This window comes from Schistocerca nitens, chromosome 12 (assembly GCF_023898315.1).
Source record: "Schistocerca nitens isolate TAMUIC-IGC-003100 chromosome 12, iqSchNite1.1, whole genome shotgun sequence".
NCBI lineage: Eukaryota > Metazoa > Arthropoda > Insecta > Orthoptera > Acrididae > Schistocerca > Schistocerca nitens.
In genome coordinates, this window is record NC_064625.1 from 144,556,728 (window position 1) to 144,575,125 (window position 18,398).

An 18,398-nucleotide genomic window follows, 5' to 3' on the forward strand; every position below is an offset into this window, starting at 1 on the left:
GCGTTCCTGGTGACGTGGTATTACATCCTCCACGGCAGGAGATGGCCAACGGTTGACCCCAGAAGGCAACATATATGCAGACAACAAAACGGAGGGCTTTGATTGGCCCAAAACACAAGGAAGAAAGTTCCTACTCTGTGTCAGGGTAACAAAGCGGCAGTTGTGAAGGGACGGCAGAGGTGATCGGTTCCGTGTCGAACGTACATCCCGTTGATCTTGATAGTATATGGCTTAACAGCTAAACTGTGGCGCTGTTTAGCGTTTGCTAGATGTGTCAGTTCCGGCGAGACCGTGCACCAGCACTCTCACCTGAAGATGGCGGCCAGTTGGACCGCGGAAATATTGTGTCATGAAGACGTTATGATCCGGGTGCATACCCGAGAAGAATATTATCAATTATTACGCCGGGAAAGCCTTCGTAGTCACGTGTCATTGTGAAATTTAAAATTTTCCCGGTGCACTGAATATTCGAAAAGATTTCGGGCTTGCAGCCGGTCGTCGTTAGCTTCCATCCACGATATTTCGACTGGACAACTGTCAGCCATCCTCAGGTAAGCCGAATGTTCTCATGAATCAGCAGCCCTCAAACCAACTGTTTTTTGGAGGTACGTGGATGACACTTCCGTACTGTGGCCTCATGGAGAACAAAAATTAATGGAGTTTTTAGATTGCCTCAACTCCATTCATGAGAACATTCGGTTTACCATGGAATTAGAGAAAAATGGTTGCCTCCCTTTCTTGGATGTTAGACGGAAGAGTGATGGCTCTCTGTGGCATTCGGTTTATCGAAAGCCCACACATACTGATTTGTATTTAAATTCGTCCAGCTGCCATCACCCATCGCAAACAATGAGTGTACTTAAAACACTGGTGCACAGAGCTCATGTAGTGTCAGATGCAGATAGTTTGCCTGAAGAGCTTGCCCACCTGAAGAGGGTTTTCAAAGAGAATGGATATTCTACCCGGAAAATTAGCAAGACACTTGCAATTAAGCCAAAGAAACAGGGAGTGGAGAAAGAAGAGAGCACGCCTACTAAATCTTTAGCTTTTCTTTCCTTTGTTGGCAACATTTCCTTGAAAATTGCACGAATCCTCCACGGTTTCGAAGTGAAAGTAATTTTCCGTCCACCATCGAAGATTTCCGACCTGCTGGGATCAGTGAAAGGCGATCTCGTATTGCGGAAGGCGGGAATTTATAAAATACCTTGTCAGTGTGGCATGTCATATATAGGACAAACATTGCGAACAGTAGAAGAACCGAACATCAGCGCTGTACTCGCCTTTTGCAACCTAGCAAGTCTGCAATTGCTGAGCATTGCATTTCCACTGGACACTCAATGGAGTATGACAAGACAACAATTTTGGCCACAGCAACATCCTATTGGGACTCCGTCATAAAAGAATCAGTGGAAATTCGCATGAGAGACAATCTTATGAACCGTGACAATGGCTACCAGCTAGATAATGCGTGGAGCCCCGTCACCTCTAAGATCTGCTCCAGACGAATACGTCAGAGTACTCCGATGGCCGCGGCAACTGACGACGCCGAAGACAGCTGAGTTCTGCAGTTTCACCAGCGAGGGCGCTGCTGGCGGGCGGTGTGGTTCATCTCTCCATATGATTTTGACGCATGCGCGGAATACTCGCTGCACGCTATATATTGTGAAACGGAGGGCGTCTTCGTCAGTCTGAGGATGGATGGCTGTTGTCCAGTCGAAATATCGTGGATGGAAGCTAACGACGACCGGCTGCAAGCCCGAAATCTTCTTGAAAATGTGTCATCGTTTCAGCGTGACATGCGAGTGAATGAAAGACCATTGTAATGTGAGTACGCCACTTGTAAATATGTTTTGTAAACCACCACAAAGCAAATTAGTAGAATTAAAAATGGCATCCCTTGAAGAAAAGTGCACCCTATGATTCGACCACTAGCTCCTGTCAGACTTCATTTCATTCTACACTGTTACATCTCTCCATCCAGATCCTGAGTCACGCGAATCCACGACCAATTCTCCTACTGTGCAGAGAGGACATAGTCATCTGAAAGATGGAGGTCAGTTTATGTCAGCTAGCCACAGCGAGATACGACGGCTGTGTGTGTCCACCAGCAACATCGCCGTGTTCAGAAGGTCTGTCACCAGTAGCTTCTGTGGCCAGTCTTGCTAACATAGGGGCAGTGCTGATGCGTAGGGGATGGAGAGATGGTGGTACCGAAAGTACCCTTCCCCTCGCACTACAAGGTGGGTTGGCGAGTACAGATGTACGAGGGTCACCCCAAAAGAAAGGCACACTATTTTTTTTAAATCCATCTTTTACTCTACATGTTTGAAAGTTGTACAGTGTGTAGATACATCCTTTAGGAACAATATTTTTTTTCATTTCTGCACATAATTTCCATCCCTCTCAACTGCCTTACGCCATCTTGGAACCAGCACCTGTATACCCGCACGGTAAAATTCTGGGCCAACCTGTTGGAGCCACTGTTTGGCAGCGTGCACAAGGGAGTCTTCATCTTCAAACCTTGTTCCACAAAGAGAGTCTTTCAGTTTCCCAAAGAGATGATAGTCACATGGAGCCAGGTCAGGACTGTAAGGTGGGTGTTTCAGTGTTGTCCATCCGAGTTTAGTGATCGCTTCCACGGTTTTTTGACTGACATGTGGCCGTGCATTGTCGCGCAACAGCAAAACATCCTGCTTTTGCCGATGTCGCCGAACACGACTCAGTGGAGCTTTAAGTTTCTTCAGTGTCGTCACATATGCATCAGAATTTATAGTGGTTCCACTTGGCACGATGTCCACAAGCAAGAGTCCTTCGGAATCGAAAAACACCGTAGCCATAACTTTTCCAGCAGAAGGTGTCGTTTTGAATTTTTTTTTCTTGGGTGAATTTGCGTGATGCCACACCATTGATTGCCTCTTCGTGTCTGGTGAAAAATGATGGACCCATGTATCATCACCTGTCACAATTCTTCCAAGAAATTCATCTGCACCATTCTCGTACTGTTCGAAAAGTTCGCTGCATACCGTTTTTCTTGTTTCTTTGCGATCCACTGTCAACATCCTGGGAACCCACCTGCCACAAACTTTTTTTAACGAAAACACTTTCAATATACTGCAAACACTTCCTTCACCTGTCCCAACGTAGAGTGACAATTCGTTCACCGAGATGCGTCTGTCAGCAGTCACCAATTCTTTAACTCTCTGCACATTGTCTGGAGTGTGTGCAGCACGAGGCCTGCCGCTGCGAGGACAATCCTCAATATTGCCTTTCCCGCTTTCATCACGTAACCTGCTTGTCCACCGACTAACTGTGCTGTGATCGACGCCATCTCCAACACCTTTTTCAACCTCTTGCGGATGTTTCCCACTGTCTCATTTTCACAGCACAGGAATTCTACGACAGCACGTTGCTTCCGACGAACGTCAAGTGTAGCAGCCATCTTGAAGGCATGCTGTGACAGCGCCACTCACGGGAACAGGTTGAACTAAGTTTGAAAACAAGCGGGAAGGATGTATCTGCACACTGTAAAACTTTCACACATGCAGAATGGAAACTCTATTTTTACAAAAATAGTCTGCATTTCTTTTGGAGTGACCCTCGTAGACCTGCAGAGATTACTATGCAAGGATTGTGATAATCCTGGCTCTGGCCGCCAGTATTTTATTTCGATAGAAGCTCGCCTTGATGCAGCTTGATACACGTGAAGTAGCAAATGGTACATAAGTGTAGTGAGGTACAAGCAGCAGATGGTACAGTACGAACCATTCCCGTGGGGGAGTCCGCCAATTGTACTGAAAAAACCTGCTTATGATTGGTCGGCACGTTCGGGTACTAGGCGCCGAAATGCTCATCTTATTAATTATTTATATAGTTTCCATTCTATTTAACCCAGTTTTTAGTATGACAATCTCTCATGGTTGCCCTACGAGTCTGTCGTTTTTTAAATTAAATTTCATAGTTATGAGAAACGTAAGATTAACGATATTGCAACCGAAGTTGCGATGGCACCTGCGCAGTATCTGCAAAACGTTCCGAGTGAGAGTCGTGGTCAAAATAGTGTTCTTAGAACTGTAAACTCACAGCATTCGCACTCTGCACACTACTTGGTGTCGAGAGTGCAGTGTATTTACAAAATAGCGACAGAACAAGAAAAAAGTTTTTGTGTGTTGCAATATGCGAGATGTTTATTTGTTATAAGAGTACAGCGTGAATTCAAAAGGCATTGTGTAAAAGAACCGCCATGTAAACAGAGCGTTGCGCGTTGGTATTGACAGTACTGGTAGTCTCTGTAAATTGAAAAGTATCAACCGACCAACTGTGCTAGCATCTAAGCATGGGGAGGGCGAGAGAAAATTTCGTCGCCGACGTAAAAATGTTCGGTCCGCGCAAACCACAAACATGGAATACTGCAGCCAACTGTGTGGAGCAGTCGGCGACGGCGGCTACATTTCAAACCGGTTTGCAGCTCGTGCCACTATTAGAACCGAAAGATTATGGCTGGCGCCATCAATTTTGTATGACACAGTACGAAGCAAAGGACGAACATTTCGCCTCCAAGGTGATGTTCTACATCTACATCTACATACATACTCCGAAATCCACCATACGGTGCGTGGCGGATGGTACCTCGTAGCACAACTAGCATCTTCTCTCCCTGTTCCACTCCCAAACAGAACGAGGGAAAAATGACTGCCTATGTGCCTCTGTACGAGCCCTAATCTCTCTTATCTTATCTTTGTAGTCTTTCCGCGAAATGTAAGTTGGCGGCAGTAAAATTGTACTGCAGTCAGCCTCAAATGCTGGTTCTCTAAATTTCCTCACTAGCGATTCACGAAAAGAACGCCTCCTTTCCTCCAGAGACTGCCACCCGAGTTCCTCAAGCATTTCCGTAACACTCGCGTGATGATCAAACCTACCAGTAACAAATCTAGCAGCCCGCCTCTGAATTGCTTCTATGTCTTCCCTCAATCCAGCCTGATAGGGATCCCAAACGCTCGAGCAGTACTCAAGAATAGATCGTATTAGTGTTTTATAAGCTGTCTCCTTTACAGATGAACCACTTCTTCCCAAAATTCTACCAATGAACCGAAGACGACTATCCGCCTTCCCTACAACTGCCATTACATGCTTGTCCCACTTCATATCGCTCTGCAATGTTACGCCCAAATATTTAATCGACGTGACTGTGTCAAGCGCTACACTACTAATGGAGTATTCAAATATTACGGGATTCTTTTTCCTATTCATCTGCAATAATTTAAATTTACCTTTATTTAGAGTTAGCTACCATTCTTTACACCAATCACAAATCCTGTCCAAGTCATCTTGTATCCTCCTACAGTCACTCAACGACGACACCTTCCCGTACACCACAGCATCATCAGCAAACAGCCGCACATTGCTATCCACCCTATCCAAAAGATCATTTATGTAGACAGAAGACAACAGCGGACCTACCACACTTCCCTGGGGCACTCCAGATCATATCCTCACCTCCGATGAACACTCACCATCGAGGACAACGTACTGGGTTCTATTACTTAAGAAGTCTTCGAGCCATTCACATATTTGGGAACCAATCGCATATGCTCGTACCTAAGTTAGGAGTCTGCAGTGGGACACCGAGTCAAACGCTTTCCGGAATTCAAGGAATATGGCATCCGTCTGATACCCTTCATCCATGGTTCGCAAGGTATCATGTGAAAGAAGGGGCGAGTTGCGTTTCGCAGGAGCGATACTTTCTAAAGCCGTGCTAATGCATGGACAGCAACTTCTCTGTCTCAAGGAAATTCATTATATTCGAACTGAGGACATGTTCGAGAATCCTGCAACAAACCGATGTTAAGGATATTGGTCTGTAATTTTGAGGATCCGTCCTTCTACCTTTCTTATATACAAGTGTCACCTGCGCTTTCTTCCAGTCGCTCGGAACTCTACGTTGGGCAAGAGATTGACGATAAATGCAAGCACCGAAGAAATAACCTTCCATTTTTGTGGGAAGGTTGACCGTCACAGTGTGGGAGTCTGGGGCAATGAGAATCCTCATGAAATTGTGTCGCATGACCGTGATACGCTGTAAGTTAATTTCTGTGGAGTGTCACAGACGAAGCTGTATCGCCGTTTTTCGTCTGTGAGAAGAGAGTCACGGGCACCTCTTACCTTGACATTTGTGGTTGTTTCCAGAACTGACTGTTGACTCGGAGAATTTCATCTTGCAACAACACGGGGCACTCCCGCCATTGGAGCATCCACGTTGGTCGCTACGTAAACGACGAACTTCCGCGTTGGGCATGGTGGTGCAGATAAGCAGTTGTTAGCATCCCACTTAGTAAATTAATCGACTTCATTTACTTCCAGTACGACGGACGTGGAAGAATTAAGGGCATATTTTAAGCACATTGTAAATCACGCATTGGACAAGTATCTGCCGAAAAAGTGGGTTACGGACGGAAAAGACCCACCGTGGTTTAACAGCGCAATTCGGAGAATGCTCAGGAAGCAAAGGCCGTTGCACTCGCGGTACAAGAAAGATCGGGAGAATGAGGACAGGCAGAAGTTAGTAGAGATTCGTGCTGCTGTAAAAAGAGCGAACCGCGAAGCATTCAACCGCTACCACCGTCATACCTTAGCAAAAGATCTTGCTGAAAACCCAAGGAAAGTCTGATCTTACGTAAAATCGGTAAGCGGGTCGAAGGCTTCCATCCAGTCACTCACTGATCAGTCTGGCCTGGCAACGGTAGACAGCAAAACGAAAGCTGAAATTTTAAATTTAGCATTTGAGAAAACTTTCACGCAGGAGGATCGTACAAACATACCGCCGTTCGAGTCTCGTAGAGATTCCCGTATGGAGGACATAGTGATAGACATCCCTGGGGTTGTGAAGCAGCTGAATGGGTTGAAAATAAATAAAACGCCAGGTCCTGATGGGATTCCAATTCGGTTCTACAGAGAGTACTGTAATGGCTCCTTACTTAGCTTGCATTTATCGCGAATCTCTTGCCCAAAGTAAAGTCCCGAGCGATTGGAAAAAAGCGCAGGTGACGTCTGTATATAAGTAGGGTAGAAGGACGGATCCTCAAAATTACAGACCAATATCCTTAACATCGGTTTGTTGCAGGATTCTCGAACATTTTCTCAGTTCGAATATAATGAATTTCCTTGAGACAGAGAAGTTGCTGTCCAAGCATTAGCACGGCTTTAGAAAGCATCGCTCCTGCAAAACGCAACTCGCCCTTTTTTCACACGATATCTTGCGAACCATGGATGAAGGGTATCAGACGGATGCCATATTCCTTGACTTCCGGAAATCGTTTGACTCGGTGCCCCACTGCAGACTCCTAACTAAGGTACGAGCATATGGGATTGGTTCCCAAGTATATGAGTGGCTCGAAGACTTCTTAAGTATTAGAACCCAGTAAGTTGTCCTCGATGGTGAGTGTTCATCGGAGGTGAGGATATGATCTGGAGTGCCCCAGGGAAGTGTGGTAGGTCCGCTGTTGTCTTCTGTCTACATAAATGATCTTTTGGATAGGGTGGATAGCAATGTGCGGCTGTTTGCTGATGATGCTGTGGTGTACGGAAAGGTGTCGTCGTTGAGTGACTGTAGGAGGATACAAGATGACTTGGACAGGATTTGTGATTGGTGTAAAGAATGGTAGCTAACTCTAAATAAAGGTAAATTTAAATTATTGCAGATGAATAGGAAAAAGAATCCCGTAATATTTGAATACTCCATTAGTAGTGTAGCGCTTGACACAGTCACGTCGATTAAATATTTGGGCGTAACATTGCAGAGCGATATGAAGTGGAACAAGCATGTAATGGCAGTTGTAGGGAAGGCGGATAGTCGTCTTCGGTTCATTGGTAGAATTTTGGGAAGATGTGGTTCATCTGTAAAGGAGACCGCTTATAAAACACTAATACGATCTATTCTTGAGTACTGCTCGAGCGTTTGGGATCCCTATCAGGCTGGATTGAGGAAAGATATAGAAGCGATTCAGAGGCGGGCTGCTAGATTTGTTACTGGTAGGTTTGATCATCACGCGAGTGTTACGGAAATGCTTGAGGAACTCGGGTGGCAGTCTCTGGAGGAAAGGAGGCGTTCTTTTCGTGAATCGCTAGTGAGGAAATTTAGAGAACCAGCATTTGAGGCTGACTGCAGTACAATTTTACTGCCGCCAACTTACATTTCAAGGAAAGATTACAAAGATAAGATAAGAGAGATTAGGGCTCGTACAGAGGCACATAGGCAGTCATTTTTCCCTCGTTCTGTTTGGGAGTGGAACAGGGAGAGAAGATGCTAGTTGTGCTACGAGGTACCATCCGCCACGCACCGTATGGTGGATTGCGGAGTATGTATGTAGATGTATATCACACGACTCTATCCCCTTGGCCCCTCCAGGTCGCCTGACTTAACATCTTGTGGCTTTTCCGTTAGGAGGTACATTAAGGACCGTGTTTACGTATCGCCAATGACAAGAACGCTGTTACAGTCCTGAGAAGACATCAATGCTGCTGTGAAGAACATTCACATGGTGCTACTACATGAGTTACAGAACGAACGTGACCACAGCTTGGACGTGTGTCATGCGACCAGAGAGGTATTTTGGAACGTTTGTAGAATGAAGAATGCAAAATTGATGAGTTTACAGCTCTAGCCATTCATCAGTCGTACACGATCCATTACTATTAATGTTAACACCACTCATGTTCGACGTCATTGAGCAATAAGCACTCATATACCGCAGGTGGTAGCACTAGCATTTGAGGGTACATAAAGCGTGTTGTAGGATGCTGATAACAGTTCAGACGTTGTCGCAATGGGGAAATGAAGTGCCGTGAGGGATTAGCCGAGCGGCCTGAGGCGCTGCAGTCATGGACTGTGCGGCTGTTCCCAGCGGAGGTTCGAGTCCTCCCTCGGGCATGGGTGTGTGTGTTTGTCCGTAGGATAATTTAGGTTAAGTAGTGTGTAAGATTAGGGACTGATGACCTTAGCAGTTAAGTCCCGTAAGATTTCACACACATTTGAACATTTGGAAATGAAGTTATTTGTGTGACGTTCAAAAGCGTAGAATCATTGATTTTTGGACCAAGGGTGGAAACAGTTCCAAAACGGCTAAGTTTTTTTTTCTGTGTCACCCTGTATTAGACAACGTTTCGGACAGCAGCGCCGCTGCCTCTTCAGGGCGCTTCTCCCTTTTCCAGAGGGTGGCCACTGCCAGCCGGTGTGCGCAGTGGGCTGCGGCAAGAACGCTCGCTGCGTGGCGCCGGGTCGCTGCGGCTGCCTGGAGGGTTACGGAGGGCTGGACTCCAGCGGATGCCACCCACTGTGCGGGCTCCAGGCCCTAGGGGCCGAGTGCGTCGCCACGGAGCAGTACCAGTGTCTGCGGGGGTGAGTGCATCTCTGGCAACACACAGTGCTCCACTCTGCAGTATCTCTGGAACTTGTGTAGGAATGGGCATCTGAGGAATGGTGTTCCACAGGGATCCATTCTGATACCTCTAATACCCAGTGTCCAGCTTTTGCAATCCGCACACTATCTATCGTTTGAGCCTTTTCCCGCAGTGACGCAGGGTCAGCCATCGTTAATCGGATTTGGCATGTTAATGCTTAAGGGGTGGCCGGATGCCCTTCCTGCCGCCACCCCGTATCTCCCCCCCCCCCCCCCCCGGATGGAATTAGTGTACAGCAACTGTCTGCGTGGAGTGTAATCCATAGAATAGTGTGAATGTGTTCAGATGTCTGCAAGCCGTGTAGCTGAGGCGGAACATGGGGACCAGCCCGGTATTCATCTACTGGGATGTGGAAAACCGCCTAAAAACCACATCGGCCGTCGTCGTTAATCCGCCAGGTGGATTCGATCAGGGGCCGGGGCGCCTACCCAAGCCCAGGAAGCAGCTCACTAGCACTCTCGGCTACCCTGACGGGTTTTTGCAATTCGCACACTGTGGTGTGCTAAATGCGATCTAGGTTGGATACAGTGCTCTAAATGATGGACCTATTTTCAAAATTCGTATGTTATCAAGTACAAATCCAAAATGAACAAGCTTTATACTAATAAAAAGAGGAAGTTTCAAAGTTTTTGGCGAGCGGTGATGGTTTCAGAAGCGGCTGGTGGAGTTAGCGCGGCAATAGGGCCGTCATTCCGTTTCACTGTCAGTTGTGAGTGAGATAGCTACTGTGGAGTACAAGGTTTTCCGAGTTCTTGAGTTCACGAAAAGTGAGTTTCAAATTGCAGTGCAGCGGGCATTTCGTGCCAAATTCGGTATTAGACCACCAACTCACAAAAGCATTAGCCATTGGTTTAAGCAATTTAAACAGACTGGGAGTTTGTGTAAGGAAAAGGCTGACCGCGTGTGTCAGAGGATAATGTCTGACGGATTCGAGGAAGTTCTGTGCGCAGTCCTAGTATGTCTAACAACAGAGCCAGTCGACAAGTTCGAATACCGTAACCGACTGTATGGAAAGTTCTGAGACGGCGTTTGCTCTACAAGCCCTGCCGATTACAACTTGTGCAGGCTGTCAACCCAAATGACAAAGAGAAGCGTCTCGCATTTTGTGGTTATGTGCTAGCAAAGATGGAGGATGACGCATTTCTTCATCGCGTAATTTTTAGCGATGAAGCGACGTTCCACCTAAGTGGAAAAGTCAGACAGACACAATGTTCGCGCACATGGGGGTTGGAAAATCCACATTCACCACTGCAACACGAAAGAGACTCACCAAAGATCAACGTGTTCTGTGCTGTAGCCCTGCAAAGGTTTAGGGACCATTTTATTTTGCGGAAAGAGCTGAAACGGGAATCAGGTACCTGGATATGTTGGAACAATGGCTGTTCCCTCAAGTTATGGAAGATTCCCAGAACTTCATTTTCCAACAGGATGGAGCTCCGCCCATTGGCACCGTGATGTACGAGGCTTTTTGAGTAACTCCGTTCCTCAGCACTGGATCGGTCGCAGGGGAGTTGAGGATCTGGCTCTGCACCTTTGGCCACCGAGATCTCCTGATCTCACACCCTGCGACTGTTTATGGGGTTATGTGAAGGAAGCTGTTTATGTACCGCCTCTATCAACCACTCTGAACGATCCGCAGAACTGGATCACTGCTGCCGTGCACTCAGTAACAGCAGATACACTTCCGCGTGTGTTGGACGAGTTTGGCTACCGCGTCGGTGTGGCCACATTGAACAGTTATGGCACCTATCACATTTTTAATTATTATATAATAATTATTAAAAACTAATTAATTACAAATTATGAAATTGTTATCAAATATCATTAAAAAATTGAAACTTCCTCTTGTCATTGGTGTAAAGCTTGTTCATTTTGGATTTATACTTGAATAAATACGAAGTTTTGAAAGTGGGTCCATCATTTGGAATAAACCTGTATATTTGTTGCAAGGATACTAAATTATCTGGCAAGGGATCGATTCTGGCATCTCTCCTATTCAGTATCCACGTTTTGCAACCCTCCCACTGCGGCCTTCTTTATGTGACTTCGGTTAGAGGTATTTGCTATGGGGAAACAAAGATATCTGAGGAATGGTGTTCCACAGGGATCCATTTCCGCACCTCTCCTATACAGGGCTGTACCGAGGCCTTGGCGAGATAGGTTCACACCAATGGCGCAGGTGCAGGAGAGGGGGAGCCGCAAAATCTGACCGAAAATAAAGAAAGAGAGTTTAAGAATTAACTTGGAGAAGTGCCAGAGTTCTCTTGCCCCACGTGTGCCTGACTTCTGCCAGTGAGAAGAAGCGTTTCTTTTGGCCCATGATTGTAAACTCTCACTGTTGCCACCGTGTCATTTCTTCCAACTAACATCATAAATAAATAACTAATGCTTGAGAGGTGTCATGTGGGATGTGTGTCAACAGTACATGTGGTACCTGCACAACCACCGCCTGTTCAATAATGGAGTAGTAGTTGCTGTTGTGGTTGGCAGGAGAGCCAACACCGTGTTACTAGAGGAGGCCGAAATGCACGCGTTTTAGCTCACGCAGGCTGGCGTGAGGTCTGGAACAGGACAAGGAAATTAGAATTTAGAAAGCGGTCGTAGCTGGTGGAATACTTAACTTTAATCCATTGATGATGAACATCGGTCTTGACGGTACATGATTCACAATATCAATACTAACTGATAATGGCGCCTTGCTAGGTCGTAGCAAATGACGTAGCTGAAGGCTATGCTAAACTGTCGTCTCGGCAAATGAGAGCGTATTTTGTCGGTGAACCATCGCTAGCAAAGTCGGCTGTACAACCGGGGCGAGTGCTAGGGAGTCTCTCTAGACTAGACCTGCCGTGTGGCGGCGCTCGGTCTGCAATCACTGATAGTGGCGACACGCGGGTCCGACTTATACTACCGGACCGCGGCCGATTTAAAGGCTACCACCTAGCAAGTGTGGTGTCTGGCTGTGACACCTCAGTTGCTACTTCCCTATGGTATCGTAGGATCTCAAATTTGGCGACATGATGTTGAAACACATATGCTGTTTGACGAATGCTTTGGTTTTTGCCGATTTCTTCCATCTGAGGACTGCAATGTGGCTGTTTAAGATACAGTGCTTGAAAGTATTTGATAGTATAATAACTGCAATGGGAAATAGATCTCACATATAACACAACATCTCATCTCGCTTTCATTTGCCGTCAAGAATAAGTCAAATGAAAGCTCTGTATCTTCAAAAAACAAACAACTGATGAACCGAGACACAACTTGCCATTTTGATATTTTAAAATATTTTTCCTACAAACTATGCGTGACGAGATGTTTATCCAAACATAGAAATCTCTTTGAGGGTATTTGTGGTAATTCAGTGACTGAAGACTTATCAAAGTAGTTTTTGTAAGTTGTTGTTGTTGTTGTTGTGGTCTTCAGTCCTGAGACTGGTTTGATGCAGCTCTCCATGCTACTCTATCCTATGCAAGCTTCTTCATCTCCCAGTACCTACTGCAACCTACATCCTTCTGAATCTGCTTAGTGTATTGATCTATTGGTCTCCCTCTACGATTTTTACCCTCCACGCTGCCCTCCAATGCTAAATTTGTGATCCCTTGATGCCTCAAAACATGTCCTACCAACCGATCCCTTCTTCTAGTCAAGTTCTGCCACAAACTTCTCTTCTCCCCAATCCTATTCAATACCTCCTCATTAGTTACGTGATCTACCCACCTTATCTTCAGCATTCTTCTGTAGCACCACATTTCGAAAGCTTCTATTCTCTTCTTGTCCAAACTATTTATCGTCCATGTTTCACTTCCATACATGGCTACACTCCATACAAATACTTTCAGAAACGACTTCCTGACACTTAAATCTATACTCGATGTTAACAAATTTCTCTTCTTCAGAAACGATTTCCTTGCCATTGCCAGTCTACATTTTATGTCCTCTCTACTTCGACCATCATCAGTTATTTTGCTCCCCAAATAGCAAAACTCCTTTACTACTTTAAGTGTCTCATTTCCTAATCTAATCCCCTCAGCATCACCCGATTTAATTTGACTACATTCCATTATCCGCGTTTTGCTTTTGTTGGTGTTCATCTTATATCCTCCTTTCAAGACACTGTCCATTCCGTTCAACTGCTCTTCCAAGTCCTTTGCTGTCTCTGACAGAATTACAATGTCATCGGTGAACCTCAAAGTTTTTACTTCATCTCCATGAATTTTAATACCTACTCCGAATTGTTCTTTTGTTTCCTTTACTGCTTGATAATATACAGATTGAATAACATCGGGGAGAGGCTACAACCCTGTCTTACTCCCTTCCCAACCACTGCTTCCCTTTCATGTCCCTCGACTCTTATAACTGCCATCTGGTTTCTGTACAAATTGTAAATAGCCTTTCGCTCCCTGTATTTTACCCCTGCCACCTTCAGAATTTGAAAGAGAGTATTCCAGTTAACGTTGTCAAAAGCTTTCTCTAAGTCTACAAATGCTAGAAACGTAGGTTTGCCTTTCCTTAATCTTTCTTCTAAGATAAGTCGTAGGGTCAGTATTGCCTCACGTGTTCCAATATTTCTACGGAATGCAAACTGATCTTCCCCGAGGTCCGCTTCTACCAGTTTTTCCATTCGTCTGTAAAGGATTCGCGTTAGTATTTTGCAGCTGTGACTTATTAAACTGATAGTTCGGTAATTTCCACATCTGTCAACACCTGCTTTCTTTGGGATTGGAATTATTATATTCTTCTTGAAGTCTGAGGGTATTTCGCCTGTCTCATACATCTTGCTCACCAGATGGTAGAGTTTTGTCATGACTGGCTCTCCCAAGGCCATCAATAGTTCTAATGGAATGTTGTCTACTCCCGGGGCCTTGTTTCGACTCAGGTCTTTCAGTGCTCTGTCAAACTCTTCACGCAGTATCGTATCTCCCATTTCATCTTTATCTACATCCTCTTCCATTTCCATAATATTGTCCTCAAGTACATCGCCGTTGTATAGACCCTCTATATACTCCTTCCACCTTTCTGCTTTCCCTTCTTTGCTTGGAACTGGGTTTCCATCTGAGCTCTTGATATTCATACAAGTGGTTCTCTTCTCTCCAAAGGTCTCTTTAATTTTCCTGTAGGCAGTATCTATCTTACCCCTAGTGAGACAAGCCTCTACATCCTTACATTTGTCCTCTAGCCATCCCTGCTTAGCCATTTTGAAAGTTAAAGATGACAAATAATGCACTTAACGTACGGTATAGGTGAAGCAGAATAGCAAATTCAGCTAGCTTGTCGATGGAATACGATATATCTGCTAAATTTGTCAGTGACATAATTAATGAGTTTGCTTCGCTCAAAGTAAGGAAATGGAAAAGTAAAATTATAATAAAAGCACAATTCTTGGAAATGAATGTGTTTTCAACAATTAATTGTAACTTTTCTCTTTTATTGTCAGTTACTAATTCACACACTACGATACCAATAATATACAAAAAGGAAGTAAAATCTGTTTTTTATTATACTTCATGTACAGTAGCTGCCATAAACAAAAAAGCCTAGATTTTGTTGCACTTCCAATTGTTTTAGAGAGTTACGCAATTTGCTGTTAATTTACTATAGTGATAAATTTAATTTGTTGTATGCAATATTTTTCACCCATATAGCTCAATTAAGTAACGTTATATTATTAAATCTGTACAGCTCACCTCGGTACGGCTCTGCCTCTATTCATTGTCCACGTTGTGCTATGTGCTATCGTCCCAGACTGGTCAGCTAAATACGAATTAAATTAGGTAGATTTCGTTACAGTGCATAAGCAGTGCTAAGTTCTAGATATAAAGGATGCAAATGATAACTGTTTACTATATACCCACAGTAGTGTCAGGGAAACCGAGACTAACAATTTGATAAAGCACACTTGCGATTTATGAAGCTGAGGGGGAAAAAAAAAGCCTCAGACTGGCCTACAAAAGACACGTATGCTACAAATCGCGCGTACTGCACCAGATTTTCATTATCTCTTATGCTACCAGCTTAGTCGACCATTTCGTTAAAATAACTATTTAAACTTCCCCATGAGGATAATAAAAAAAAAAATACTTTTGGAAATGTTATGCAAAAACTAATTACGTTTACAGTTCGACCTAAACTTATCTCTTACAAACACAGAAGCTTTGTAGTAAGAAGGGCAGACAAAGAAAATGATTTATTTGTTAATTTTATGCTGTTATAATTCTGAATTTTGTAGGATATAATATACACACACACACTCTCTCTCTCTTTCTTTCCAATCATTTATCCCGACTTGCAGGGTCTGCTGTTACCGGATTTGGCGTGTTAATTTTAACGGGTGGCCGAATGCCCTTTCCTGTCGCCACCCCGTACCCCCCCACCCCCCACCCCCAGGACGGAATGTTTGTACCCCAGCTGTCTGCATCAAGTATAATCCATGGAAAAGTGTGAACGTGTTGCAAATGTCTGCGAGTCATCTAACTGAGCCGGAACGGGGAGATCAGCCTGGTATTAACCTAGCAGGATGTGGAAAACCGCCTAAAAACCACATCTAGGCTAGTCAGACCGGCCCACGTCGTTAGTCTGCTGGGCCGATTCGATCCAGGGCCGGCGCTCCTACCAGAGTCCAAGAAGCAGCGCGTTATCCCTCTCGGGTACCCTGGCGGGTGCACACAGTATACACGTAAGCACCAGTAAACCGGTGCAGGCATGCATATTCAAATGGAGAGATATATAAACAGGCAGAATTCAGCGCTGCGATCGGAACGCCATTATAAGACGACCAGTGTCTGGCGCAGCTGTTAGATCGGTTACTGCTGCTACAATGGCAGGTTATCAAGACTTAACTGAATTTGAACGTGGGATTATTGTCGGCGCGCGATTGATGTGACACAGCATCTCCGAGGTAGCGATGAAGAGAGAATTTTCTCGTATGACCATTTCACGAATGTACCGCGAATATCAGGAATCCGGTAAAACATCAAATCCGACATCGCTGCGACCAGAAAAATATCCTGCAAGAACGGGACCAACGACGACTGAAGAGAATCGTTCAACGTGACAGAAGTGAAATACTTGCGTAAATTGCTGCAGATTTCAATGCTGGGCCATCAACAAGTGCCAGTGTGCGAACCATTCAACGAAACATCATCGATATGGGCTTTCGGAGCCAAAGGCCCACTTCTGTATCCTTGATGACTGCACGACACAAAGCTTTAACGCCTCGCCTGGGGCTGTCAACACTGACGTTGGACTGTTGATTACTGGAAACTTGTTGACTGGTCGGACGAGTCTCGTTTAAAATTGTATCATGTGGATGGACATGTGCAGGTATGGAGATAAGCTAATGAATCCATGGACCCTGCATATCAGCAGGGGACTTTTTAAGCTGGTAGAGGCTCTGTAATGGTGTGGGGCGTGTGCAGTTGGAGTGATATGGGACCCCTGATGCGTCTAGATACACTCTGACAGGCGACACGTATGTAAGCATCCTATCGGATCACCTGCATCGATTCATGTCCATTGTGCGTTCCGACGAACTTGGGCAATTCCAAAAGGACAATACGACATCCCAGATGTCCAGAATTGCTACACAGTGGCTCCAGGAAAACTCTTCTGAGTTTAAACACATCCGCTGGCCGCCAAACTCCCTAAACATGGCCACTATTGAGCACATCTTGGATGCTTTGCTTCGTGTTGTTCAGAAGAGATTTCTCCCCTCCCCCGTACCCCTCGTACTGTTACGGATTTGTGGACAGCCCTGCAGGATTCATCGTGTCAATTACCTCCGTGTTGAGGCACTTTTACGTCCTCGGGCGGACCCTATACGATATTTGGGGGATGTACCACTTTCTTTCGCCCTTCAGCGTTTATTACGCTATGAGACTAAGAAAATTGGGTTCAAATGGCTCTGAGCACTATGGGACTTAACATCGGAGGTCATCAGTCCCCTAGAACTTAGAACTACTTAAACCTAAGTAACCTAAGGACATCACACGCATCTATGCCCGAGGCAGGATTCGAACCTGCGACCGTAGCGATTGCGCGGTTCCAGACTGAAGCGCCTAGAACCGCTCGACCACACCGGCCGGCGTGTGTAATGTCCTTAGGTTAGTTAGGTTTAAGTAGTTCTAAGTTCTAGGGGACTGATGACCTCAGCACTTAAGTCCCTTAGTGCTCAGAGCTATTTGAACCGCTAGCGTGACAGCAAGTGAGACATTGATGTCATATGGATATGAACACCACCTGATGTACGTAGCAAATCGTAATTCCCTAATACGTTAAATTATCTACACCTTTGTCCGCCTCCGTAGCGTAGCGTTACCGCCTACCACGCAGGTGGCCCGGGTTGGATTCCCGGCAGGGCACTGGGTTTTGTGTGTCCATCATCATTTTTATCATCTTTGAATCGCAAGTCACCGACGTGGCGTCACCTACAAAGGGCTTGCAATCCGGCGGCCGAACTCCTCCGAATGGGGCCTCCCGGCCAACAATGCCATACGATCATTCCATTTTGTCCGCAGCTCGTGGTCTTGCGGTAGCGTCCTCGCTTCCCGCGCACGGGGTCCCGGGTTCTATTCCCGGCGGGGTCAGAGATTTTCCCTGCCTCGAGATGACTGGGTGTTGTTGTCTTCATCATCATCATCATCATTCATCCCCATTACGGTCGGAGGAAGGCAATGGCAAACCACCTCCACTAGGACCTTGGCTAGTCGGCGGTGCGGGTCTCCCGCATCATCCCCTTCGCTCCTCGGAGTGTGGGACCTCCACCACCACCTCCTCCTCCTCCTCCTCCTCATCATCATCATCATCTACACCGAAGTTAGAAATATTGAACAAACTGTCTACTTTCCACAGATAACCGGAAGGTGGCAACCAGACCAAAGTAAGCCTATTACAACAAAAAACACAGTAGCGTTTTGGTCTCCTAGCATAATATACCATGTGCTTATAAT

At 45.5% G+C, this 18,398-nt stretch overlaps 1 protein-coding gene across 2 annotated transcripts in view; it reads left to right on the top strand.

Moving 5' to 3' along the window:
* The window catches only part of LOC126215276 (epidermal growth factor-like protein), a 188,235-nt gene that overhangs the window by 104,451 nt on the left and 65,386 nt on the right, over positions 1-18,398 (top strand). For both annotated transcript variants that reach the window (XM_049941964.1, XM_049941965.1), the window contains exon 5: positions 9,205-9,391. In XM_049941964.1, the coding sequence (XP_049797921.1) occupies positions 9,205-9,391 (187 nt within the window). The remainder of the gene's footprint in view (positions 1-9,204; positions 9,392-18,398) is intronic.